A 26,867-nucleotide genomic window follows, 5' to 3' on the forward strand; every position below is an offset into this window, starting at 1 on the left:
TAATATGAACAGCAAAAATTGTAAATTAAAGAAAAAAAGTATTTAGTTTTAATAAAAATATGTTGCATTAAGATAATCGTCATTATTGTTTGCATTTACAAGTTTTAATAATCTTGAAAAATAAATAAATAAATAAATAGATAAATATAATAAAATTTACTCTAATGTCTAGATAGATATTTTTACATTTTGTTTCAATTCTACAATACAGCAGATAAATGAAAACCATAACAGCGACAACAACAACATCAACAAAACAAACAAACAAAAAACACGACAGCAAAGAAGGTTATAGGTTCAAGCCCTGGTCGAGTCACCTAATAAAACGTTCTACTTAGCCTTCAGTATGAGAGTAGGTTTACTATCTTAGGCGGTTGTGCAATTGGCAGATTTTTGTGCTTGCACAGCTTTCGTAGCTCACCTACTAGATCTACATGCACTAGGACCCCCTTTCGCAGTACTATCATCGATAACAGAACTAAAAAGAACTAAAGAGGCCACCATGGATAAACAGTTGTAATAATAGTAAAACAACAACAAGAAAAACAACAACAACAACCACAACAACAACAACAATACATAAAAAAAATAAAAAAACGCGACATCTCAAGTTAATCAGGCCAACATCAGTTTGTTTACTGATTAATGGAATTAACACATGTCTTGAGATTCGTCATAAAATCTTTTCATAATCCCACCAGGTGGTATATTTTCCTCACATCAAAGCTGTGACATATTACCCAGCATGGGAATGTGACTGATATATCCGGCATTAAAATGATAAATCCGTATAATTAATCATTTTTCATGTTGTATTTATACGAATCTGGTGCTATGGTAACGTTTTTAAATATGGGGAACGTTTTTATGGGTTATGTATGACCAGTTACGTATACATAATTTCTAGAATAATGAATAGATATAGATTATTTTTGCACACATCAGCATTTCTCTTCGATAGTGATATATTGCAAATTCTTCATTATTTTCACTTTACCAACTTGCCTCAATCAATTTTTGCCTCTGTTGCACTTTGGTAAAAGTTACATCTTGCTCCAGTCACATCTTACTCCAGTCAAATGTTGTCTCATTTAGTTGCATGTTGTCTCATTTACATTGAGCTATTTCGTTTGCTTTTTAAAAGACATTGTGTCACCACTTCACCTGTCTGCCATCTTTGCTTTTAAGACACATTCTCTTCGGCAAATGAATTTACTTTGAATGCACACAAGTGCATGTTGTATGTCATCATTCGGTATACTCAAGCATCGACTCAGCTTTCTGGAGCATTCCATATGGCAAAACGTAACTAGATCAAGTGGCTTGGTATCCACCAAAGCAAAGATTGCGTTCGTAATGAAGAACAGACAGATCAATCTCTTCGTGCTCATTCTTTGCCGGACTTTTGAGTCGATTTGATTGTTAAGTCAGTTGGATAAGAATATAATCCTCACACTGGCTGATTCATTGGCCTTTTAAGGAGACAGCTCGATAAGCAATTTATTGTTCTATTTTTTACATAATTATGTTTAAGATTATAGAAAAGCGTGGGCAAGAACAATTTTTTTCTCTTATGACCTAAGTTCTTTTTTCAACATTTTTTATTAACAGGTAAAATATATTCACTCTGGAAAATAGGTACAGCCCACACGCTTTTGTACCGCAACACCAGGCTAAAATCCTTAAAGACCTAGCAACTGGTAAAAAAGCACTACTGTTGGTCTTAATATCTTCAATTGGAGATATGAAATCAATATTTTTTAAGTGGGCTTACTTTCTACTTTCGTTGTAATACAAAATTATTCTCCTTCTTGGTGAAAGCTTACCTCCCACGAAAAAACAAGTTGGACTCACATGTAAGAGCTTGAAAATTTTTCTATGAATCTTTTTATTTTTTTTTGAAAAATCTCGATCAGTTCTTAAGATTTTTAAGTTTAGGAGTCATAATTATGCTAATTTAATGCATGACGTCATATATTTAATATAAGGTGCTGTTTTATGGATTTATCAAGGTATGTGGTAAAGTAAATATGTTGTTACTTATCCAGTTTCACATTTGGAATATATTTACATAAATATTAATATTTAGTAATCTTGATTATTATTTACCAGCCATTGTTTTCAGTATCTAACTTAACATATCGAAATTCTTTATTATTAGCTAAATTTCTATATCTTGAAAACCAACAAAGATATTTGCAACAAATAAAATAGATTAATAATGTGAAAAGAAGATGAACTAAAGACAGTTCTTCCATTTCAACTCTTCTACAATACAAGCAAATTTTCAAATGAACGCAGTGTCTGGCACTTCAATATGAAATTTATTGTTTTTATTAAAAATTCTTGATGATTATTTATCTAAGACAGGATATAACTAAACCGGGGTTTGAACCCACGACCTTTCGCACTGGAAGAGAACACTCAGCCACAAAAAGATTAGACCATAACTGATGAAGAACTAAATTTAATTGACTGATGGATTAAGAAAACAAGTTGATACTAAAAATTGCGCAAATCTCTAAAAATATAGACTATTGTATTATCTTGTGTTGTATAAAGACTTTAACTTGTTTTTCATAAACTTCAAACCGCCTTCTCAAACGTGGTAGATATGATATGCAGAAGCCGGCTTAATTCAATGCCATCCCCTCTGTGCATTGCTTTAGTAACTTCATACCATTACTGCCGATGAGCTTGTCTAATATGAAATGTAAGGTCATCTAACCTTGTATATTTTTTTTTGGATTGAATCAATTTATATCGAATTTTTACGGAAGAGTTCATTTGCACATGACGCAACATTCTAGAACACCAGGAGAGATCATAGACGAGACAAGTAAAAAACGTTTCCGACTTTCTGTTTTGAATATTTTGCCGGACGTTATGGCGTTCAAGCAAACCCAACTGTAAAATAAATACACGGCAGAAAAGAAGAAGAGTTGAGTCAGTTAAATAAATAAAAATATGAATAAAAAATAATTCAAGATATATTGGTGAATCCACATATATTGGAAAGGAGTAAAAATAATGAAAAGCTAAACCAGTTAACAGAAAAATATCATCATGCAAATAAAGATGTTCTGTCTTTCCATAATCCATACCACCATGGCTACGTTGGCACCTACAGAAGAAAAAACAAACGGAAATTTCGATAGCGTGACATTGTACATATCTAATAATAGAACGCAGTCCTGCAGATATATTTTTAACTTTTGCATAACCACGAACAGTAGGTGAAATGTTTTCTGTCTATGGTATATTTTTATTTGTTCCCAAAATAGATTTTCACAATTAATAGCTATCTGAGAACTGAAGTTGTTAATCTTGTTTGTTGACTAGCACATATTAATTATTTCCGAGCATTTTCCCATGCTAAAGTCCATCACTTGTGTCGTTGTCAATTTAATAATCTATGTATTTCAAAATCAATATTTCACGGCTTTATAATTTTATAAGGACAGGGATTTTTTTCAAGCCATCTGATTTGTGTGTTCGCATTGTTCACAACTTTTCTCTATTTTTTGTGGTCGAACTACTGTAGAAATAAGAGAATAATTTTGACTGAAGTACATTGAAATATTCAAGTTCTGGAAAATTCATCCAAATAGCTAATGCTCTTTTGGGACCCTCTCTGTTTCAGATTTTACAATCTTTGACATTTATATTGCTGTGCGGGAAAAAGCAGTTTTAAATTAAGGGAGACTTGTTGGGAAATTAAACTTACTTCTCATTGAGAATCGAACTCTCGAAGGCAAGATATTTTTAGTTGGATATTTTCGTAATGCAGTGTGATGTCAATATCGGAAAACAACGGAGTGAGTTGGTTGAGATCGACGCACAAATCTATCTGACAACTCATCAAACAGAAATTAGATATATCAACTAAAAGAACTTGTGAATTTGATGTTTTCTCGTTATCACACAGCTAAAAAGCAATTTCAATTGTCAATTGTCCTTTTACTTTGTCTTTTCTTCAGGCTTTTATTTATCAGAAATATCAGAGTACGCCGAAGAAACATTGGTAAAATGAAAATGCTGCTAGATGCATATATTGTCATATCAATGTAACCAACTAAACATATTTGAATCTTTTTTTATAGACTAATATTTGAGACTTTACAAAATTGAGTAGAATTCAGGGGTTTTAAGGAGGAGGGGCGACCCTGATAAATAATAACTATATGAAGAAGTCTAACAAGATGGATTTATTTTTCAAAGTTAGGAATAATTAGATCGTTTCTCAGGGGTATGTAATAATGCCCCAAAGTCAATACCTCCCCTAAGATCTTTGCTGAGTACAGTAGGACAATTCACTTCCTGTATACTTTCTTCCTCAGTAAATCGCATCTAATAAATCTGTTCATAACTATTATGTTTCATTATATATATATTTGTTATTAAATGTTGTGTGTGACGTGTCACGATTAACTTTAATCCCCTAATTAAGAACAATTAAACAGATCAGCAAAGAAAAATATCTGAGAATGGTTGCCAGAAAAAAAGAAACCAAAGTCCGTATGGTGATATTTCTCACGCATTTTAAAGCGTAGCGTGGATTCTACTTACTTGTGCGCGTCGTGTGAGTTCTTCTTCTGTGAATAAAATTATGAATCGTTTTGTTGATAGCTATAATAGAATATCGTAACGTTGTTTTAGGTTTGTTATGACAGTGCGCGCTCTCTCTCCCTCTTTTACTCGAATACCATATATTTTTAACTTTTTCCTATCAAATACACACGTCTCGATCTCTTTCTGTTATAATTATCTTTCTTCTCCAACAACTTTTACTAAATCAAACAAACATAAATAAATCAATTAAAACTTTTAAGCAACACTTATAATCATCCACCCGTAACTGAAGCGCTCCATCAAATAATTTTAAATATTCGATATGGAATAATCAATTTATTTTTGGCGCGAAAAACACTCTTTCGTGTTACTGTGATTATATTACAAAAGAGGACTCCATTTTTTTTTAAAAAAAAAACAACGAAGAAGGGTTAAAAAAGCTTTGTGTTTATTACAATTACAAGTTGGCAAGTCCTAATATTTAGCGAGAATCAAAGTTCGTGAGTACTGCGAAAAAACATTTTGATCACATTTCGGGTCGCAATTTCTTTTTAAGACTGATTATAGTTCTAAGTAAACACGCTTTTTTCATAGATTTTGGGGGAAAGAAAACTAACGTACAATATATTTCGGTAACTAACAATCTCGTGTACGAGATTGGGTATTGATATCACGCGAGATGTGTCGTTATTGATAATTTACAACTGTGTTAAGGCTAAAATACAGGGTAAGTTTAAACGGACCGTTTAAATGTAAGATAAAAAAACTTACCGTGTAAACAGCAAAGATGTACAACTTTTTTCGGTTTTATAAGTTTTTTTAAAGGTTGGACATGCTCAACTTTTGCTAAGTTTTTCTATTGAAATTAACATAATGATTAATGAGTTATCGTTTGAACTAAAGATTTGAGCATATTTTTTCAATTTATAATCATAACCGCTTTTCTTCTTTCAACATTTACCCTGCTGCTGCTATAACAAAACCCCCAAAGGAATATTTACGTGTTTTTTCTTTGGTATTCATTGTGAAAAGAGAGTTTTTTAAAAAAACTATACATTTTATCGTAACGTGTAGACAGGTGGCGGGACGCGCCAGACAAGTACATTTTGCTTCTACAGAAGATTGGTCATAAATGGTAACCACGTATTTGGAACGAACGGCTGACAGATTTCGTCGGCTGCATGTTTTTAGTTCTTTTCTGCTCTGCTTTATTTAGTTGTGATATATTTATCCTATTTTTGTTAATTTAACTACGCAATTTTGTTACGGTAATTGTTTAGTGTAGCTACAGGAATAGCTACTATCTCTATGCATGTAGCTGCACTCTTTGGGCCTTGCAACAAGAGCAAGTGATTTGAACCAAAAGCAGTCCTGGAAAACAAGACTGCTAACTAAGCGAACACTGCTAATTTCACGTACTGCTCCTAACTAGCAATGTATTGAAATCTTATTTGGGTGGGGCATGTCTAATTAAGTTTCACAAAAATACATTCATTCGTTTGTTCATTTTTCGTTTCATGGCTGTTTCGTAGTGGACAAAACTGACAAAAATACCCTCCCAGTGAAAACAGAATATGTCAAGAATGAAATAAGATTTTTATATTTTGTAAAAAGAATATTAATCTCAAATAAATAGTCCTTATTATTAACCTTTAATTTAGGCCGAAATATCATAAAAATTATCCTTCAGAGAAATTTCTTCCACAAAATCGTTTTTTATAATTCAATAGGTTAAGCCAAAGGAAGTCGTACCACAGCTTACCGTCGGCCGCCGGCATGTATATTTACCACCGCATAAAAAATTTCATTATTTAAAAAAAATTGTCTTCGCTTTCCCTCCAGAGAATGAAAATATGAATTAATCACTCAAAGAATATCTTAATAAACCCCTCTGACATGCTTCGCACATCACCACACCATCATCAACCAGGATTTTCAACAACAACTCAAATCACTGCGCATGTCATCATGCTTTATTTTCCGACCCTCCGATTTTAAGTCGCCCCTGAGCCACCTTCTTTAACCCTATTCGGTCCAGGGTTTTTCGAACATACTATGAACAGGGGGCGGAATCCGCCCCCCCCTCAATAACTTTTGATAGGGTCGTTCAAGTTGAATCAAACTTGGCATGCTTATAGTACGTCATAAAAGGAACAAAATGGCAGCAATAAATTTTTGCTTGGGTCAGCACATTTTCTGTGACGTCATCAGAAGCTTCAAATTTGTTAAAAATGCCACTATCTGCTTAAAATTTAATTACTTTTGTTCCAGAGCGAATTTTGCATTCTGTTTGAAGTTTCTGATAGGTAAATAAAAGTTATTTAACATATTTAAGAAAGAAATGAAATATACTCAATGCATCCTATTTCAAAAAAGCTATTGCATAATTTCGATTAATGTCGCAATTGATCTTTTTTTGAATATTTTCAAATGTAATGCAATGTGTTAATTTAAATATCAAAGGGCCTTTGTTCCAATGTGTACCATACAAAGACTTGCACTCAAGCCTTCCCTCATTTGGATATATGTCCTAGTCTCCAGAAGTTGTCTTTCGGCGCTGTAGTTCCGGTTCGGGTTCCGAGAGTTTCAGGTTCAAGCTAGCTAGCCAAAATAAGGAATAATGAATAATGAAAATTTCCCGCATGATACACCTGAGATACAGACAACGGTAAACTGAGGTACAAATTCCTTTTGCCTTTAGCGTATACTGACTAAATTCTGTGAACGTTTTAATTCCGTAATTTCACCTTTCTCGGGAACTTTCTCTTTTTACTGACAACAATGGCTATGGCGTTATGTCTTGGCCCTAACATCCATGATGTACCATATTACCATTTATACTGGCACAGAGACTTGTGCACTTTACGGAACAGACAGCTTAAACATCGCTGGGGTAGATCACATTATAGGGAAATCTTTGCACGGTGGGGTTACAACATTTTAATCTATCATTCATTAAATACCAAACAAACCTATATTATTATGAAACTAGACAGGCTGGAGAATATTTTAAGAAAAAAAAAGATTGCTACGTTTTGTCCTCCAAAGATCCCCCTTGGTTATTTGCGTCAACAAGTTTGCATATGTCACGTTTGTTTTTTGAGCATCAGAAAAAGGTACAAGACGATGTTTCAAGCAGCTACTAGCTCCAACTAAAACAGGTTATGAAGTATTGCAACCATTTTAATCATAAAATGAACTTTAGAAGTAGTTCCAGTGGATCTCACATTGGAAAAAACCCATCACGGAATTAAGAAGCAAATCATGAAAATAGGACGTTTTTGACAGCTTCTTTTTTGCTTAGCCCAGCGCAAATGCCTGCCTTGTTCACCGGCAATTTTGCAAGTTGTTTTCACGGATGACTTATAGTCAAAACCATGAAGTTATGTGGCGAGCGAAGTTGCGGGATCATTGCTAGAGCTGTTTGTTTAGATAATTAGAAATTAGGACGGTATACGCTAGGTATAATATCTGCAATAAAAATAACTTAAGTTTTGTGCTGTCCAAAATTGCCGAAAGGGTTTTTTTAGGCAAAATGTGAGAAATGCTTGGAAAACACCATTTGAGCCACAATGTATGCCTAAACTTGGTTTATTAAGTAATTTAAAAACATGAATTCTAGTAAAGATGGTGTAAATGAAATATTAATCTGCCTGAAAGTGTCCAAAGTCTCTAAAACATGTGCTTGATGTTTATTAACGTAAATGTAACTTTACATAATAATTTTCACTGTCCACTAGCTTATGATAGCATCAGAACTTTCGTTGTTATTGTTAGCCTATTGTTAAATACATGAGCTATTTTTTCTCAATAGAGTCGTGTCTCACACATGAACTTTAATTATCTTATGTAAACTTTGTTAAAGCCTTAAAATCACTGTATTTCATTTTAAAGTAACAAGAAAACATCCCATTGGATAGCTTAAAATATATTCTGTTGAACCTTAAAAAAAGTTTCCCTTAGGTATTAGCGCAAAGTAATTAAACTATTTTTACTTCAAAAGTTTTGCATCCTTTTTTTATAATTATTAAGAGTTTTAAAAGTATTTTTTTTCCGACTTATTTTTTCTATACTTTTTTTTAACAAAACATGCAAATGATAATATTCACGTAGGAAACTATTGTTATTACCTAAAATTTTAGGCCCATGTTTATTTTAAAGACTTCTGCATTTTTAAAATTGGATTTATCACCGTTAAGGGTTGCCCCACCACCACCGAATTCTCCCAATTTTATTATTCCTCTTAGATCTATTTTTTATCTACCATCTAATTTCATGATTCTCTAGTATTTTTTTTTCACATAATTAGTTTTTATGATGCAGCTGATTTATGACCAATTTCAACAAATGCAGCTAAAGGGAAGGGCTGTAAGCACATCAATTTTGTAATAGTTATTAATAAAAAATTACTTTTAGGTATGCAAGACTATACACTAAACTAATGAATTACAATGAAACAAACAAAATCGAAAGATGATAACACATCTGTTGAGAAGCCAAGAAGAAAAAGTAGTCGAAGTTCTGATAGCACTACCAAAACTGTAAAAATGGATGAAATAAAAAATTTAAGTGAAGAAACAAAAGCAGCTGTTGTAAGTGTGTTCCTGAAGTTAGACAAAGCATTTTCCCAAGACATTTCACAAGTCTTCAGGTAATGATGCTATATGACGTAATTCTGTAATAAATACTGTAATTTTAAGGTAAAGAAACCAACTGAAGTTGAAGACAAGAAAGTTCTTCTTTATGAAGAAGAATTGGCTATGTCAAGAGATTCGGCTTCAGACTTAGAAGAATTCTGTACCACCTGCTCCAACATCGAAGGATTTATATCAGAAATAAACAACTTAAAGAAGAAAGACAATGAGTCTGACAATGTGAAGGTTAATATAAAAACACTTAAAAACACAAATTTACTTCTTGCAGTTTTTGCTGTTTTAAATGAGATTTTTTTTATTTTTGTTTCTAAAAGGAGGAGATTTTGGAAAAAAGACTTAATGCTATTGTGCTTACAACAAATTTAAAAAAACTTAATCGATTGGCACAAATTCGAGGAAAAAAAGCAAAGGAAAACACAAATGAGGTAATTTTATATGTTATTTAAAAGTTTATTTTGATATTCTTTTTAAAAGATTTAAAAGATAGATCATCTTAATTTTTGGTAGTTTTGAGGTGCATGTTCAATGCATAGTTTATAAGGATTGTTTATTTATTGTTTTATGATACATGTTCCATAAGTTAATGTACATTATACTGCCATTAAAATACAACTGTTCATTTAATTAAAACTATTAAACATGGGTGCGTGGGAGAGAGGGTAGCAACAAAGCCAACCAATAATTATTTTTATTTATGATGATTATTTTGATCTTGTGTGATTATTTTAAGGTCTAAAATAAATCTGTGATAAAATATACTCTTGCAGTTAAAAACAAATAAAAGCTACAAAAAATCAGGAGAAAAGTGCAACAAAAGCAACTGAAAAATACATAATATATATTAAACTTAATAGCTAGAGTGTGAGAGAATGCCGCAATGTCTATGAGTTTAAAAAAGAATAAAATTCATATTTTATTTTTATATTTTTGATTAAATTAATGAGGTGTGACTTTTAAATTCGTCTGTAGTATCTAGCTGCAGATGTTTTTGATTAATTATAAAGCTTCAAGGGACATTAAATGGTTTACTGATTTTGACTTTGATTTTAAAATCAGAGTTGGAATTAAAATATAAAGTAAGTTCACAAAAATTGCTACCATAGAGAAGAAAACTTCCAAGCAACTGTGGTCTGTAAGTACTGTCACTTGATAATGGCTGTTTTGTTGCAATAACTGTTATAGAAACAGGTGATAAAAACAATTAATGAAAAAATAGGACTCATAGTTTTATCATTTTCTTTGTAGAATGATGCACTAAGGCAACATTTTGATTCGCGAATGCAAACCCTAAAAAATGATGACATCTTTCATTGAAAGAAAATGTTGACAGGTCTAATCTTGATTAGTATCCAGCCCATATGTTCTCCTATGTTCTCTAATTTTAATGATCACATGTCAGCACTTTTGGCTGACATAACATGAATCGCATCTTTCACATGCAATTTGATATACAACACCACTTCTCAGAGATTTTTTTCCAACAACTTTAATGACAGTAAAATCTTTACTTCTTCAAAGTGAAAAAAACTCTACAGAGGGGTATTCAATTTCGTAAAAGAATTTTCAAGTTGGTGTGATATATTCCCTCTGTATCCAATTAATAACATATAACATATTATTAATAACATACACAATGAGATATTCAAGATAGCAAAGCAAATGAAGAAGACTAACCAAGATGTTGTAGGTGAGAAGTGTATACGTAATGATGAAGGTGTTTTGGCTAGCACAGAGGAGGAGAAAAGGGTAGCTTGGAAGAATCATTATCAGAGGTTGCTTAACACTGAGTTTGATTGGGATGAGGATAATTTGTCTGATGATGATGTTGTAAAAGGGCCAGCTATGCAGATGAAGACAGAATGGGTAGTGGAGGCTATTAGGAAATTGAAGATTGGCAAGGCTGCAGGAGTATCAGGTATTGTTGCAGAGATGGTAAAAGCATCTGGATATATTGGAGTTGAGCTTATTACAAGTCTTGCTAACCAGATTATAAAGGATGGTGCTATTCCGAGTGAGTGGAAGTCGAGTGTAATAGTGAATTGTTTGAAGGGCAAGGGTGATGCATTAGAAAGGGGTAACTATAGAGGTTTGAAGTTGGTTGATCAAGTAATGAAAGTTATTGAAAGAGTGATTGATAAGTTACTTAGAGAAAGGATTGATATAGATAAGATGCAATTTGGTTTTGTTCCAGGGCTTGGCACTACAGATGCAACATTTTTACTCAGACAGCTTCAGGAAAAATATTTAGGAAAGAGAAAGAATCTGCATTTGTAGATTTAGAGAAAGCTTTTGATAGAGTGCCACGTAAAGTTATTTGGTGGGCTATGAGAAAATTAGGTGTGGATGAGTGGCTAGTTACGATGGTACAGTCTATGTACAGCAATGCTAGAAGTCGTGTCAGGATTACCGATTCACTTAGTGATGAATTTAGTGTAAATGTTGGTGTACATCAGGGTTCTGTACTTAGTCCTTTGTTGTTTATTCTAGTCGTAGAAGCGCTGTCGATGGAGTTCAAAACAGGTTGTCCATGGGAGTTATTGTATGCAGATGATTTGTTCTCATAGCAGAGTCGATGGAAGAATTAGTTGCAAAGTTTGAGAAGTGGAAGAAAGGACTAGAAGAGAAAGGGCTAAAGGTAAACACAGCAAAGTCTAAAGTCATGATTACTAGCATTGCGGCCAAGTGTGACCTTGTAGTTGGAAAGTGGCCTTGTGGAGTTTGCAGGAAAGGGGTTGGTAGTAACTCAATTTTTTGTCAGACCTGCAAGCATTGCGTACATAAGAAGTGCAGTAGTATTAGTGGAAGGTTAAGAGCTGACATTCAGTTTGTATGCAAGCGTTGCAAAGGTGAGATTATAGAGAATGAATTATTTCCAGCTTTAATGATGTACAACATTGGCTCGTTAGAGATAGTTGAGAACTTCTGTTACTTAGGTGATATGTTGGGCAGTGAAGGGGGTGTTGGAAGAAGTGTTACTTGCGGGATAGGTTCTGCTTGGAAAAAGTTTAGAGAGTTACTTCCTTTGTTGACTAGCAGAGTCCTGTCAATTGAGGTAAAAGGTAGGTTGTATGAGACCTGTGTAAGAAGTGTTATGTTGTACGGTAGCGAGACATAGGCAGTGAAGCAGGAAGATCTTGACCGTTTAAATAGGAATGATATGAGAATGGTTAGGTGGATGTGTAACGCCAGTCTGAGAGACAGAAAGAGTGCAGCTAAGCTAAGAAGCAGGCTAAGTCTCCGTAGAATTAAAGATGTTATCCAGGTAAGAAGATTGAATTGGCTGGGGCACTTGGAAAGAATGGAGGAGGATAATTGGGTAAGTAAGTGTAGAGACTTGATAGTTCCTGGGGCAAGGCCCAGAGGCAGACCAAGAAAGACTTGGCAGGAGGTTATAAGGACAGACTGGATACAGAGGAAGTTGAGTTTAGATCTAACACAGTCTAGATCAGATTGGAAGAGGGTCATTACCCCGTCCAACCCATGCTAGCATGGAAAACGGACGTTAAGCCGAGAATGATGATATCCTCTTTTCTACTTTTAACCTTAGTTATCAAGTTTTCGTAAATATATATTCTTTTACCAGTTTCTTTCTCTTGGGCTCAGCGCTTAATTTTTTATTGTTGCTTATTAATTGTTTTTAACTGCATATACATATTTTATTATGTATATCATGTATTTTAGACCTGAAGATAATGGCGTAAGATTATAATATATTGTCATTAATACAAATACTTGTTGTTGGTTTAAATTCTGTTGATAGTGATTTTAACAACAATAGTTTTTATAAAACACTATGTGTTTTTGTTATCTCTATAATAATACGCTAAGTGTGTCTGTGTGTCTGTAACAGGCAGAGTGGATGTGTTCATTTTCCTTTGATGTCGTCGAAAAAGTTATGTCTCAAATATTTAATTTTCTGACGTTAACGTGTGACGTCAATAACACTACTTTAACGTCAATATCCACATTAAATTAACGAAGCCATTACAGTGCACTTATAATTTTGAGGCCAAATAACTTGGAAACGAGGTGGTGACGTCAATGATTTTTCAGTGCGTAGGTAACTAGGGACCACCTAGGACCAATTTGGGTAAGTTTCCCAAACCTGGGTCTCGAATCCGTTTCGGAATGGACGGGTTGATGACGTCACCAAAAAACCTTCAAACCCTAATATCTTTGCAACCGTTTGTCAAAAATACTTGATCCTATACATTTTCTTGATAAACGTTTAAGACCTATACAATGAAGGCAGCAGGTATACAAATTTCTAAAAAAAAATTTTGACTGGCCATTGCTGACATCAGCAAAATTTTAAAACCCTTATGTCTCATTAACCGCTTATCAAAAAGACATGATTATATACATTTTCTTGGTCAGCGTTTAAACCTCTGCACAGTACAGGCAACGAATAAACTAAATTTCGCCAAAAGTTTTTGTAATTGAACTGCTGACGTCAGCAAAAAATCTAAAACAACCTATTTTTCCATTGTACTTCTGCCTAAGTGGATTTTTCCACGGGCCTTATCGACTAATTTCTGTAATATTCTTAAACAGTTCTTAATATTGCACTACCAAGAAGGCATTGGTTAACTCAACTGAGAAACAAAAGTCTTTTCATGGAGGTCTTTCCTCAATATCATTACTCATGAAAGAATTCATTTCCTTAATTTTTAAAAAGGTCATTTAAGGTTGGCTAAAGTAATATTGTCTACATCTACACTTTAATATTGGGGTATACATAAACATTAAATTTTTATACAATACACAAATCATGAGGTGTTAGACTAAATACATGGCTCCCATAAAAGAGGGGAGGAATGAAAAAGAAGAAAAGTGGAGGTTACATACTTGTGGTACGCATTGGACAAAAAAACTGTGAGCACGGATTACAATGTTTTTGTTAGAACGTTTTTTGTTTCAGGTTAAAAGCAAAGTGGATGGTTTGCATTTAGAATTGCAAAATCTCCTTTATGAAGTCATGCACATGAAGAAAGAAATACAGCAATGCATGAATTTTTCGTATGCTTTTGTTCTTTATTTTTAATGTATTTAGCCAAATGTTTATTTGTTTTTCTCTCTTTTGATTATTTGTTTGCGTTTTTTAGATCTAAGGATGAAGATATTGACTTAATTGATGTAGAGAAATTTTATACTGAAGCTTCAAAGGAGATTTCCAAACCGGTAACTGTTACTTATGTCATTGAAAAGCAATTGTAATTAACATAAACAGGTTGAATAATTAATATGAAACACATCAAAGTATGCAAATGTTAATGAAATATTGTCAGGAAAATGTAATTCCATTTCTAATTAGTTAGTTATGAACGAATTCTTTAAATTTACCTGCAATGATAGCTGAGATGGACAAATTATTTCAGCTATAAATAAATATAGCTATAATGAAATGTAAGACATCAAAAGCCTTAGCTTTTAACTATTCTGACCAACTCTCTACATATTGGTTGACTGATGAACTGATGACAAGACTTTCCAACTGGCATACATTAAAAACTTAAATTGTTCAATATTTAATCAGGGATTAACATTGACAAGCAGGCGAAGAAATCAACTTAAATTTTTTTAGACATTTTACCGTATTTCCGATATATAACCCACAGGTTATAAGTTGATTTTTACGACTTCCACTGTTGGTGTGGGTTATAATGTGGTGCAGGTTATGTAATAAGTTTTATATTTTCTGTCATTTATCGTGAAATTTAAAGTTTACACATTCAATGAAGAAAATAGTACCAACAAGATAAAATGCGTACATTAATATAACTACATGCGCGATCCTATATCTACGTAATCGTACTTCAACTGCGTGATTTAATTTTTTTCACACAGTGAAATTGCTTTAAATTTCTGTTGCTTGCCAGTGCTAGTATAACGAGCTCTCTCTCTGAAACACAATTCTGGAGATCATTTTTCTTTTGTGTTGAATGTAATTCTAATCTATATATATCTTTGCAATCACATTGAGCACATTGAAATCATTTGCTTCTGGTAATAGAGCAATATAGCAGGTATCATATTTAGGTTTAATTGACACGTATTTAAACAACCTAGTGGCCAGGACTTAATTATGAATTCCTGTTAAAAATGTTAAAATTAAAGTATAGATAATAATTTTCTTTTTTCATCTTAGCTAATTTGAGTAACAGGTTGCCACTGAAAATATCAAAAATAAAAATAAAATACAATTGATAAGACACATACAACTATCTCCTCCTCATTGTTGCCATTAATTTTATCATGCACACTGTGATTGCTGGGATATAAATAGATAACAAAATTCTATAAACATTAGAAAAGAACGTTTTGTACATCGTTGTTACAGACAATCCGTGATAATTATGATGTTGGTTATTTTTATGCCAAAAAAACTTAAATATACATAAAAAACAGAGATTTTACTTCAGATTTATAACCTGATAGCATGGGTTTTTTTGTTTGTTTATTTGTTTAATCGCAGGAAGTAAGAGTTATTATTGGCTGAAACTAATGTTTACAAATAAAAGGAAAACAGCATTGTGAAATTAATTTTAATTCATTATTATTTCGGCAATCGGAGACAAGGAAGTTAAGACTGAGAGAGTTGCTAGTTCAGACACTCGGTTCTCGTGTTTGGGGTTCACGAGTTTAAACGCCCCCCACTTGTCTCCATCATGAAAAAAACAGAATACACGCACATGTTTATAAAATGATTAGGGTAAGTAAAAATACGCTGAATCTTTTTCTTAACACGATGCAGGTTATGCAAAGGTGCGGGTAAGTAAAACACATCGATTGAAATTTTATGCGGGTTATACGAAGGTGCAGGCTATCTGATAGCATCTAGTTTATAAGTCCCTAAAAAAGCTGAGCTGCGGGTTATACTATGTGCGGGTTTATTTACCGGAAAAAAGGGTAATCATAAGTAGCCTTGGTTATTATCTTTTTTCTTTTTTAGGAAATTACCAAAACAGATTCACATCAGCAGATGTTGGCAAGACTAGATTTTGAGCTAAAACGTAGAAAAGAGTAAGTAAAATGGGTGATCTGTTAAATAGTTACTGGACTACTAAGTGATCCAAAGTTGCTTAAGTGCCTTTAAACTTCTATACTCAAAAAGGTGCCTTACATAGTTTAGGACTTCTTTTGTAAAATAACAATAACATTACTGAAACAAACAGAAGATGTAATCCTATAGTGCTGGTCACAAGCAAAGCTATACATTTGCAAGTGCAAAGTGAAGAATTTAAAATGCATGTAATTTACCTTCGAGTACAACACAAGTACAATTAAAATTGCAGTACTTGCATTTTTGTTAAACGTACTCTCAATAAATGTTATTATTTTACTCACAAGTGTACTCACATGGTTTTATTTATACTATGTATTTCTTAACACGATATAATTGTGCACGAACACATGTAATTTAATTTTTTTATTAGAAATATTAAATTTCACGGTAATAAAGATTTAAACATTCTAGTCATAACAAAAACGGTCAGCCTGCTTTTGTTTTATTTTGCCGAATATGTTTCCCTGAAAGTTCAAAAAACTAATCGTGGTTAACACCTGCATGGTTTACCTTTCCACCATATAATATGATTTTCTTGTATTGCTTCTACACTTTAATACTGGTGTGTTTGGGGTTGTTATCTTGGAGAAACATATGACCCTTTCTTAATGTTATAGGTTTTTTTTATAGTAAAACTCTTTGTCCATTATGCTGTTAAAAATTAAAAATTAAAATTGAAGATGCGCCTAATATGCAACCCAAAACGTTCACCTTAGAGGGATGTTTGGGTTTCCTTTTAATTTACCTGACTCCTACCAGTGTTGAAAAGATACCTTTCAGTTACTGTCCATTTGGATACTGGAAGGAACTGTCGTCTGTCCATAAGATGTTGCTACAATCATCTTAAACTAGGTGAATTCGCGTGGAAGAATCCACTGAATTTCTCATTAAACGGAAGGGATACCAAACAAAAACATACAATACAATGATTTGAATTTTCAAAGCTCACATTACAACCTCGACTCCGGGCCCTTTGAGACAAATTAACAATAACAGGATGCCAAAAAGAGAAAAAAGTCCTGGGATCGAGGTTGCTCACAATCTGCATTATTTTATGTTATAACCGCTGAAACAAAACGTCTAAAAATAAAAGCATGTGCGAAATGGAAAATGTCTAAAAAAGTCAAAGGAACAGATATAAACATTAATTTAAGTTTAGGTTTTAAGTATAAACACTGAATCACACAGTCTGTAGTTTTAAAAACAGTAACAACGGAAAAATTACTTTTTACAGTTTATATAAATTCTGCTCTAGAATAAACACATGTTTTTATAAGAATTTTTTGTTTTAGTTTCAGCCTCGATGTTCTTAACTTTTTTGACAAATGCTATTCTCATTATTCTCAATATGTTCTTAGCATGACTATGGCCTGAAAATATATAATTCCTTAATAAAATAAATCCTGTTTAGCTAATGGCAATTTCTACTACATGTAACAGCCCATTGCTTGGACCCCAAAAAGTTCAGTTCGTTTGATATACAATAAAAAAAGTAAACTTCTAATGTATTTTTTCCGTCAGACAAATGTTCATATTTAAAACAACCTATCAAGCTTAGACATATTCTTAGGATATTCTAAACTTCTGACCCATTTTTCAGAGTATATTCTTACAAAATAAGTGCTTAAAGAATGTATTTTCCGGCTCAAGACACCACAACAAACTTAATATTTAAGGAAAATTTTAGCTCTAAAAGCTAAAAAAACGTTATACAACCAAATTCATTTTCCTATGAGATAATTTTAACAACACACCTGCTTTTATTTCGCTTTCTCAGTAGGTCGCTAGCTAGAGTTATCTAAATAAAAGTCCAATCAGTTTTTTACTTTGGTTACTAAATTTCGCTTCATCCCAAAGAGAACAAATTAAAAATATATAGCTACAATTCTCGAATGCATTTCCAATCAATTCTTTTTGTCATGTTATATCATCATACGTTTTTCTCCGTTTTAAGAACTATTTCTGACAACAACATTAACTTTGTTCGACAACAAATTTTGTTTTTTTAATTTTAGATGCGAATTACATTTATATTCGAATGCAATACAACCTCGGTCCCAGAACACAAAAATGGAAAATACAGAAATACATATAAGCTTTGAGCTAACTTTAAGATTAGTAAACATTGGCATGCTTTGTTTGAAATAACTTTTTTCAGGATTAATTAAAAAAACAAACAACCTTTGCTTCGGGTTTCTCTTTTTAGTTGATAAACAACTTGTTCCCATGAGATACGGCGTACACATGATAAAACAGGGGTAAAATTAAATTATTTTAACTGCAAAGACTGAGAACGGCACTGTAGCGTAAATGACAAATGGACCCCCTTTTTCTTCATTTGGCAGCTTACTTATTCTTTTAGTAAATTTTAGCGTATGGCCACGTCATAAGAAAGTGACACATGATTTGCGTATCGTGGATTTACATAGTTACTCATACAAGGGAGTTAATATATAAGATTTCTTGGACTTTCTTAGTGAAAATAAGCCTGTTTTTGAAGGTTTTTGTTTTTATGGGATACCAACCTAGGCTATGTCCTAATCTTTTTATTTTTATTTTCTGTAGAAAAGCTAATTAAATAGTTGAAATACAAGATGTCAATGTTTGTTAGCAGTGAGGACATCGTTTTTTTCCATGCAGGTGTCAATAAAATTGAGAATGCAGTGTTTAACATTTATTGGAGACTTTGGTTTTCTTAGATTTGTGATAGAATGATGTGTTGTCGACTTTTGAAATAGACAATATTTTGCTGACCTTTCAAGGTAGATAACACTAGGTTGAGGATGGCTAGTGTAAATGTTGGTACTCTGAGAGGTAAAACAGGTGAAGTAGTTGCAATGTTAAAACGTAGATCTGTTGATATGTGTTGTGTTCAGGAAGTCAGGTGGAGAGGAGCTTCAGTGAGATTTGTGGAAGGTAGGAGGGCAAGGTATAAGCTTTTTTGGATTGGTAATAGTGATGGATATGAAGGAGTTGGCATATTCGTTGCAGAGAAGTGGGTAGAAAAAGTAATAGATGTTATGCGTGCTAATAGTCGTATTATAGTGATAAAGTTTTTGATAGGTAATAGGATTGTCACTTTTCTGTCAGTTTATGCTCCACAGTGTGGACTCAGTGAGGAAGATAAAGATAAGTTTTATGATGAGTTAATAGCAATCAAATCAAAGTTTGGAGACACTGAACTTGTCATGGTGGGTGGCGACTTTAATGGTCATGTTGGGAAGTCATCTGAAGGTTATAGAGGTGTGCATGGAGGCTATGGATTTGGGAGCAGAAATAAGGAAGGGGAGAGATTGCTTGAGTTTGGAATGGCAACGGACATGGTGGTTTGCAACACATCATTCAGTAAGAGACAGAGTAGGCTGATAACATATGAGTCAGGTGGTTGTAAGACACAGATAAAGTCAGACAAGAAAGTGGTGAAGGACGTGAAAGTTATATCGGGGAAGAGTGTGTTTCCCAGCATAGGTTGCTGGTTTGTGATATTATCTTGAAGAGTGTTAAAGAAGCCAAAGGAAAGTACAGGCCCCGTCGAAAAGTCTGGAAGCTGAAGGAAAAGATTGTAGCAAGACAATTTAGTGCAAAAGTTCAGCAGTTAGCCCACAATGGTCAATGTGATAGTGATAATGTTGAAAGTACTTGGACTACTTTAAAGAATTGTCTTCTAGAAGCTTCTGATGATACCTGTGGGTGGACGAAAGGACCAGCTAGACATAGACAGACCTGGTGGTGGAATAATGAGGTTGACCAGTGTATAAAGGAAAAGAGGAAACTTCGAAAAGAGTGGAAGTCTGGTGGTAGTAAAAATATTTACTTTGAAGCTAAGCGTCGCGCTCGTACAGCAGTGTATAAGGCAAAATCAGAAGCAGAGAGAAACAGATTTGCATGTGTTAAGAAGGAAAGACCAGCACAATGAGGTATTCAACATAGCAAAGCAAATGAAGAAGACTAATCAAGATGTTGTAGGTGAGAAGTGTATACGTAATGATGAAGGTGTTTTGACTAGCACAGAGGAGGAGAAAAGGGTAGCTTGGAAGAATCATTATCAGAGGTTGCTTAACACTGAGTTTGATTGGGACGAGGATAATTTGTCTGATGATGATGTTGTAGAAGGGCCAACTATGCAGATGAAGACAGAATGGGTAGTGGAGGCTATTAGGAAATTGAAGATTGGCAAGGCTGCAGGAGTATCAGGTATTGTTGCAGAGATGGTAAAAGCATCTGGATATATTGGAGTTAAGCTTATTAAAAGTCTTGCTAACCAGATTATGATGGTGCTATTCCGAGTGAGTGGCAGTCAAGTGTAATAGTAAATTGTTTCAAGGGCAAGGGTGATGCATTAGAAAGGGGTAACTATAGAGGTTTGAAGTTGGTTGATCAAGTAATGAAAGTTATTGAAAGAGTGATTGATAAGTTACTTAGAGAAAGGATTGATATTTATAAGATGCAATTTTGTTTTGTTCCAGGGCTTGGCACTACAGATGCAATATTTTTACTCAGACAGCTTCAGGGAAAATATTTAGGAAAGAGAAAGAATCTCTATTTTGCCTTTGTAGATTTAGAGAAAGCTTTTGATAGAGTGCCACGTAAAGTTATTTGGTGGGCTATGAGAAAATTAGGTGTGGATGAGTGGCTAGTTACGATGGTATAGTCTATGTACAGCAATGCTAGAAGTCGTGTCAGGATTACCGATTCACTTAGTGATGAATTTAGTGTAAATGTTGGTGTACATCAGGGTTCTGTACTTAGTCCTTTGTTGTTTATTCTATTCTTAGAAGCGCTGTCGATGGAGTTCAGAACAGGTTGTTCATGGGAGTTATTGTATGCAGATGATTTGGTTCTCATAGCAGAGTCGATGGAAGAATTAGTTGAAAGGTTTGAGAAGTGGAAGAAAGGACTAGAAGAGAAAGGGCTAAAGGTAAACACAGCAAAGTCTAAAGTCATGATTAGTAGCATTGCAGGTGTGACCATGTAGTTGGAAAGTGGCCTTGTGGAGTTTGCAGGAAATGGGTTGGTAGTAACTCAATTTTTTGTCAGACTTGCAAGCATTGGGTACATAAGAAGTGCAGTAGTATTAGTGGAAGGTTAAGAGCTGACATTCAGTTTGATTGCAAGCGTTGCAAAGGTGAGATTATAGAGAATAAAGTATTTCCAGCTTTAATAATGTACAACAGTGGCTCGTTAGAGATAGTTGAGAACTTCTGTTACTTAGGTGATATGTTGGGGGTGTTGGAAGAAGTGTTACTTGCAGGATAGGTTCTGCTTGGAAAAAGTTCAGAGAGTTACTTCCTATGTTGACTAGCAGAGTCCTGTCAATTGAGGTAAAAGGTAGGTTGTATGAGGCCTGTGTAAGAAGTAAGACATGGGCAGTGAGGCAGGAAGATCTTGACCGTTTAGAAAGGAATGATATGAGAATGGTTAGGTGGATGTGTAACGCCAGTCTGAGAGACAGAAAGAGTTCAGATGAGCTAAGACGCAGGCTAAGTCTCCGTAGAATTAAAGATGTTATCCAGATAAGAAGATTGAATTGGCTGGGGCACTTGGAAAGAATGGAGGAGGATAATTGGGTAAGAAAGTGTAAAGACTTGATAGTTCCTGGGGCAAAGCCCAGAGCCAGACCGAGGAAAGACTTGGCAGGAGGTTATAAGGACAGACTTACAGAGGAAGTTAAGTTTAGATCTAACACGGTCTAGATGAGATTGGAAGATGGTCATTAATATACCCTGTCCAACCGATGCTAGCATGATAAACGGACGTTAAGCCGAGAATGATGATGATGATGATCCTTCACTTCGATTAATTTCAATTCGTTTTTTTAATTCGTTTTTCAAATTAAAAAAAGAAAGAGTTAAAGAACTAAATTAAAAAAAGTTAAATTAAATTCATGTGTTGTATTTTCCTTTAATGCAATTTTGACTAATTATTAACTAAGTAATTTTACTGTTGCATGCTCGTGTTATTTAAAAATTTGATCTTGCTTATTATACTTGCATTGTGCTCTTACTATCAATTCTCTCACTTGCATTAATTAGTACTCATACTCATAATAATTTGTAGCGTTACTCGCACTCACGCACTAGAACAACAAAAGTAAAATGAAGAGAATTGAAGATAACTTATTTTGGTAATTTTATGTAGGTTTGACTTATTTTAGTTTTTACTAAAATATGACCAGCTAATTTAATGTCTATGCATCCTTTAGTTTGGCCATCCAGAAAAATAAGTTTTTAGAAGAAAAGAAGTTTGTTGAGGCTGAAATCAATAAAAAATCAGATTATTTAACAAATTTAAAACCAAGACTTGATCAGATTATCAAGGTATGTGTGTATTTTATCTGTGTTAAAGTGACAGTGAATAAGGGTGAACCCATTTTTGTTTTTAATAATTTCAGGCTACGATGCCTGTTCAAGAATATATGGGTATGCCTATTGAAGCCGAACGGTTATTATTTGAAAGAGCACAATATTTACCTAGGTGAGTAATGCTATGTCTGGTAAATATGTTACTTTTGTGTTTATCAGTGTTATTTTGGAAGTTGGGTTTCATATTAAAATTAGATTTAAGTAGCACAGATAAATGTAATGTATTGTATTTTAGACCTCTGTACGTTTTGTACATTCAAGCTAAAGCATACAAAGATGTTTGTGGTATGATTGCTTTTTTAGTATATATATAGTATATAGTATATAGCAGAAAAATGCATATGCAGACTTTTGTTTAGATAAGCAGCTCTCTGTGGATATCGAGGGGGATTTACAAGTTGCTAAAACGGAATTTCTGGAAGATAAAATGCAACCAGGTTTGTGTTCGTTGATTGATAGAGAATAAAATGAAACCACTTAACTATTTCAGCTGGCTATTTTAAGCCAGATTTTTTCCTTCATGTTTTGATCCCCCCATACATATTGGTGAAAAAAATTCTGCCAGTAATGTGTTATTTCCATTTTCTACACTATCATTTCTTAAGTTGGGATTTTTGTGGACACAGCAAATCAGTGTTTCAAATATACTAAAAAATTCTTGTTCAGATTTCGAACAAGGCTATATTCCAATCTTGAAATGACTGATTAGAAATCTTTTAGTGCCAGTAAGAAGGAGAATGCCAGCTTTAAACGCGTCGTTACAACCATGCCATATTTTTACTCAGCGACTGTCATTATTAAGCCTCCAATCAACGGAGAAAATGACTTTGAAAAGATTTAACTATATTTGGATTGTTATTGTTCTCAATACTGAATTTAATCTCAGCATCTGGTGCTCTATCGTTAGTACCGATTATAAACCTTTAAAAAAGTTATTGGTTGTAATGGCTTTTACACACGGGAAAAATATAATTTTCAATTTAGGTTCTGAGGGTAATTTGTGCAGCAAGTTTATGTAGAAAAAGAAAATGACAGCGCTGCAAGGGTGAAGTTAGGATTTACAAACAAGTATTTAAGTATGGCATGGTAAATAGTTTTTGTTGCTTTTTATTATAATATTCTTTCTTTTTTAAGTAGATAGTGATGATTCTGAAACTGAAGGAAATAACGATGGTGGAGATTCTGATGGAAAAAGGGACAGAAGGGTAGGGATTTGTCATTAAGTGTGTTCTGAATTTATTTTGTATTTGCCTTCTAAGGCGGAGACAAATAAAGTAATTTTTCTAAACAAATTCTGATTACCAGTTTGTTCAAGTTGTAAAACATGCATATTTTTTTGTACAGAAAGTGAAAAGTGAAAAAGGGAAGTCGCAATCAGAAGCTCAACGAAAACAATTACTTAAAAAGCATCCTCTGACTGTTCACATTAAACTGAAGTGTAAAGGTAACAATTTGCTAAGTTGTGCTGTCTTGCATTTATTGACCCACTTTTATTATTGTAAAGGAACAACTAACAAAGTTTTGCTATAATATTTTTCTAAAAACAGACTAAAATAATGATGATGTAATGTTTACATTTTACAAACATGTTTTAGGTAAATACGAAATAGGGTTAAAGTTTCGTCACTTTCGCACCTTGTGTATAAACACAGTTAAAATCAAGCTCATTCTGTCAGATGAAGCAAAGACAACAGAAAACAGGTAAGACTTTGGATTTTTAGATTTCTGAAGTTTGGACTCTTTTTATTCTTATTTTTATTTAATTTAATTTTTATTTGGATTTTTTAATCTTATAACAGTTCACTTTTATCGACTGATGCTTTGTTACGAGACCTACTATCTGCTGACATGGGAAAGGAATCACCAAACCCAGCCAACAAGTACCAGTTGGAGAAACTAGGCATGGGACCAATGTCTTCACATGTAGCGTCTGTTGGTTATCCTTTTTACTGGGTTCAGTGGATATGTGGAATGAACTACCTACCAAATGAAGCTATCCACAGCTACGTGCCAGATTCTGCTGTAAATGTGAAACACTTTCAGTCAGTAATCAATGCTATTAGGGCTCGGATCGAGGCTCGTTTATCTTTACAAAAACAGTTATCCCAACTAGGTGTGCTTTTGACTATTTAGCAAAGTTGAGAGAACATTTATGTAGTCTTTATTGCCTTTCAATCTTCACTGCATTTGTTTTAGAACAATTGATAATTCCATCTTATGCTGACAAACAAACAGCTGGCTCTCAAAAAGTTGTGTGTACTTTATCCAGTTGGAAAATGATTTACTTTGAAGATGTCTTGGTATTGAATTACTTCCAAAATATTTTCATAGCTAATAATAGCTACTGTGGTTACCATTTTGCGTGACAGAAAGACGTTATACGGATACTATAAAATTTGTAGTATAATTTTAACATTTATTCTTTGGTTTCAGAAATTTACATCAGCATCAGATTTGCTTGATTGTGGTTTGATATCAGAAGATTGTACTTTTTATGCAGCAAAATTGGCAAGGGAAGGTATGTGTGAGTAAATTGAAGGAAGACTAAAAAAAATATTGCTGTTTGAAAAAAAATATCATTATTAGCATTTGTTGTTATTTTTTTTTTACTATAAACTTTATACATTATATTTTTAATAATTCCATTTACTGATAGCTTTGCTGAGCTGCACTATGTTTAGTATATGTCTTGTATTGAACCTGTATAAAAGATTGTTCTTTACTTAGAACAATAAATATTATTTTGTAGAAACATTGAATGTTGCTGTTGCAATACATTCTAATTACCCGCTCCAAACTCCTTTATTTTTGTTGTCGTTTGGTAGTGAAAAGTCTGATGTGAACTCAGTGGTTGATTTAATGGTATCTATATTGGTTTTTATTATTATTCTTTTGTTAATCAGTTGATACAACCTTAGCAAACTTAACCTTCATAAATTGATGTGTTACCTGACTTTCTGTTTAACTTAGATAAACACTCCAGTATTTTTCGATTTCAGTGTTTAGAACGAGAGATAAATGCTTACGGTGAAGACATTTGTGCTGAAACATCTAATAAAAACATGATGCTTTCGATTTTATTAAAGAAATTACAGGTAAAAGAGAATATTTCTTTGTTATTCATGATCTCCATGATTGATTGTTTTTGTTGATCTTTTGCTTACCCTCAAAACCCAAACAAAATTTAGTATTTATTTTACATTGTTTACCAAGTGTTTAGAACAAAAAAGATTTTGATTCTGCATACACTACAGAAATTTCCGAATCGAAATTTCCGAATCGAAATGCTGTCTTTGCGAATTATTCTACAAAAAAAAAAATTGAAGTCTTATTTTTTTGTCTACTATTTGTATGACCTATATCTATATTGTTTTTTACAACAAAATAACCATTAACAATGGATCAATGGCAAGTAGCCTATAATCATCCCCAACTGCAGCTGCAAGAAGGTTTACTCTACAATGAGAACATTTTTGCAAACCAATTTTATATTTTATATTATTTTATTCTAATTTGAACCTTGCACTACTGTTTTTAAAAAATCTTACTGACTCGTACTGTGAATAATGTCAGAAATCAACACAAGCTACGCCAGTACTTATGATGGCCCCATCCTACACCTTTTTGTAGAAAAAAATGTTTTTTCTTAGATATGTTATGATATGTTTATTGAGACTGGACCAAACCAATCTACTAAAGAGAAATTATACACAAGAAAAACAAGGTCAGACTATATTTACCATTTTCATGTTTTGTAAATGAATGAATGAGGGTCTTTCGTGAAAAAAAAACCTCTGCTGAAAAGGGGGACTCTCTCTTATCTTGCAAAAAAGGCATTTATTTAAATAGGAAAAACGAAGTGTTCTTTAAAACGGTGTTGTTATGAATATATCGTTCTTCGTTTTTCCTGTTATGATTTTCGCTAACTCAAAATCAGTGCCTCCTTTAAATGTTAAGATTTCTGATCTCGCATTTAGTTGTTACCAGTGATTTAAATGATATTTTTAGAGGCCGTGATCGTAACAGACCATATGTTTATCACCATGATGGCTATTTTACACACCGCTGATATTGTATGGATTGAGAAGAATAAACAAGAAAGACTGATTATTATAGAAATCTTTTTTTCCTTGAATTTATTAAAACTCAAACTAATTTCTTTTTTGCTTTGCATAATTGAGTAGTAGCAATTTAAATTTAAGATGTGATTCT

At 33.3% G+C, this 26,867-nt stretch overlaps 1 protein-coding gene and 1 long non-coding RNA gene across 4 annotated transcripts; one reads left to right on the forward strand and one right to left on the reverse strand.

Annotated features, from left to right (window-relative positions):
- Positions 1-41: 41 nt before the first annotated feature.
- Positions 42-5,555, reverse strand: LOC130623345 (uncharacterized). 2 transcript variants are annotated; one of them, XR_008981135.1, is made up of 3 exons: positions 5,344-5,555; positions 4,570-4,790; positions 42-3,124 (listed from the first exon to the last, which is right to left on the reverse strand). It is a non-coding gene; the product is annotated as an uncharacterized LOC130623345 (long non-coding RNA). The 2 variants fall into 2 exon arrangements; XR_008981134.1 differs by lacking the exon at positions 5,344-5,555 and having other exon boundaries at positions 4,570-5,150.
- On the forward strand, positions 5,223-26,810 carry LOC130623321 (THO complex subunit 5 homolog). 2 transcript variants are annotated; one of them, XM_057438791.1, is made up of 21 exons: positions 5,223-5,299; positions 8,989-9,164; positions 9,273-9,452; positions 9,542-9,652; positions 14,149-14,246; positions 14,333-14,408; positions 16,180-16,250; positions 22,496-22,610; positions 22,685-22,767; positions 22,891-22,940; positions 23,015-23,092; positions 23,790-23,860; positions 24,000-24,099; positions 24,251-24,356; positions 24,455-24,768; positions 24,852-24,955; positions 25,089-25,173; positions 25,405-25,517; positions 25,655-25,750; positions 26,306-26,379; positions 26,664-26,810. In XM_057438791.1, the coding sequence occupies exons 2-21, from the start codon at positions 9,024-9,026 to the stop codon at positions 26,722-26,724; spliced, it is 2,127 nt and encodes a 708-aa protein (XP_057294774.1). In that variant the 5' UTR covers positions 5,223-5,299; positions 8,989-9,023; the 3' UTR covers positions 26,725-26,810. The 2 variants fall into 2 exon arrangements, with proteins under 2 accessions (XP_057294774.1, XP_057294775.1); XM_057438792.1 differs by having other exon boundaries at positions 23,793-23,860.
- The last annotated feature ends 57 nt before the right edge of the window (positions 26,811-26,867 follow it).

The sequence above is a fragment of the Hydractinia symbiolongicarpus genome, chromosome 13 (genome assembly GCF_029227915.1).
Source record: "Hydractinia symbiolongicarpus strain clone_291-10 chromosome 13, HSymV2.1, whole genome shotgun sequence".
NCBI lineage: Eukaryota > Metazoa > Cnidaria > Hydrozoa > Anthoathecata > Hydractiniidae > Hydractinia > Hydractinia symbiolongicarpus.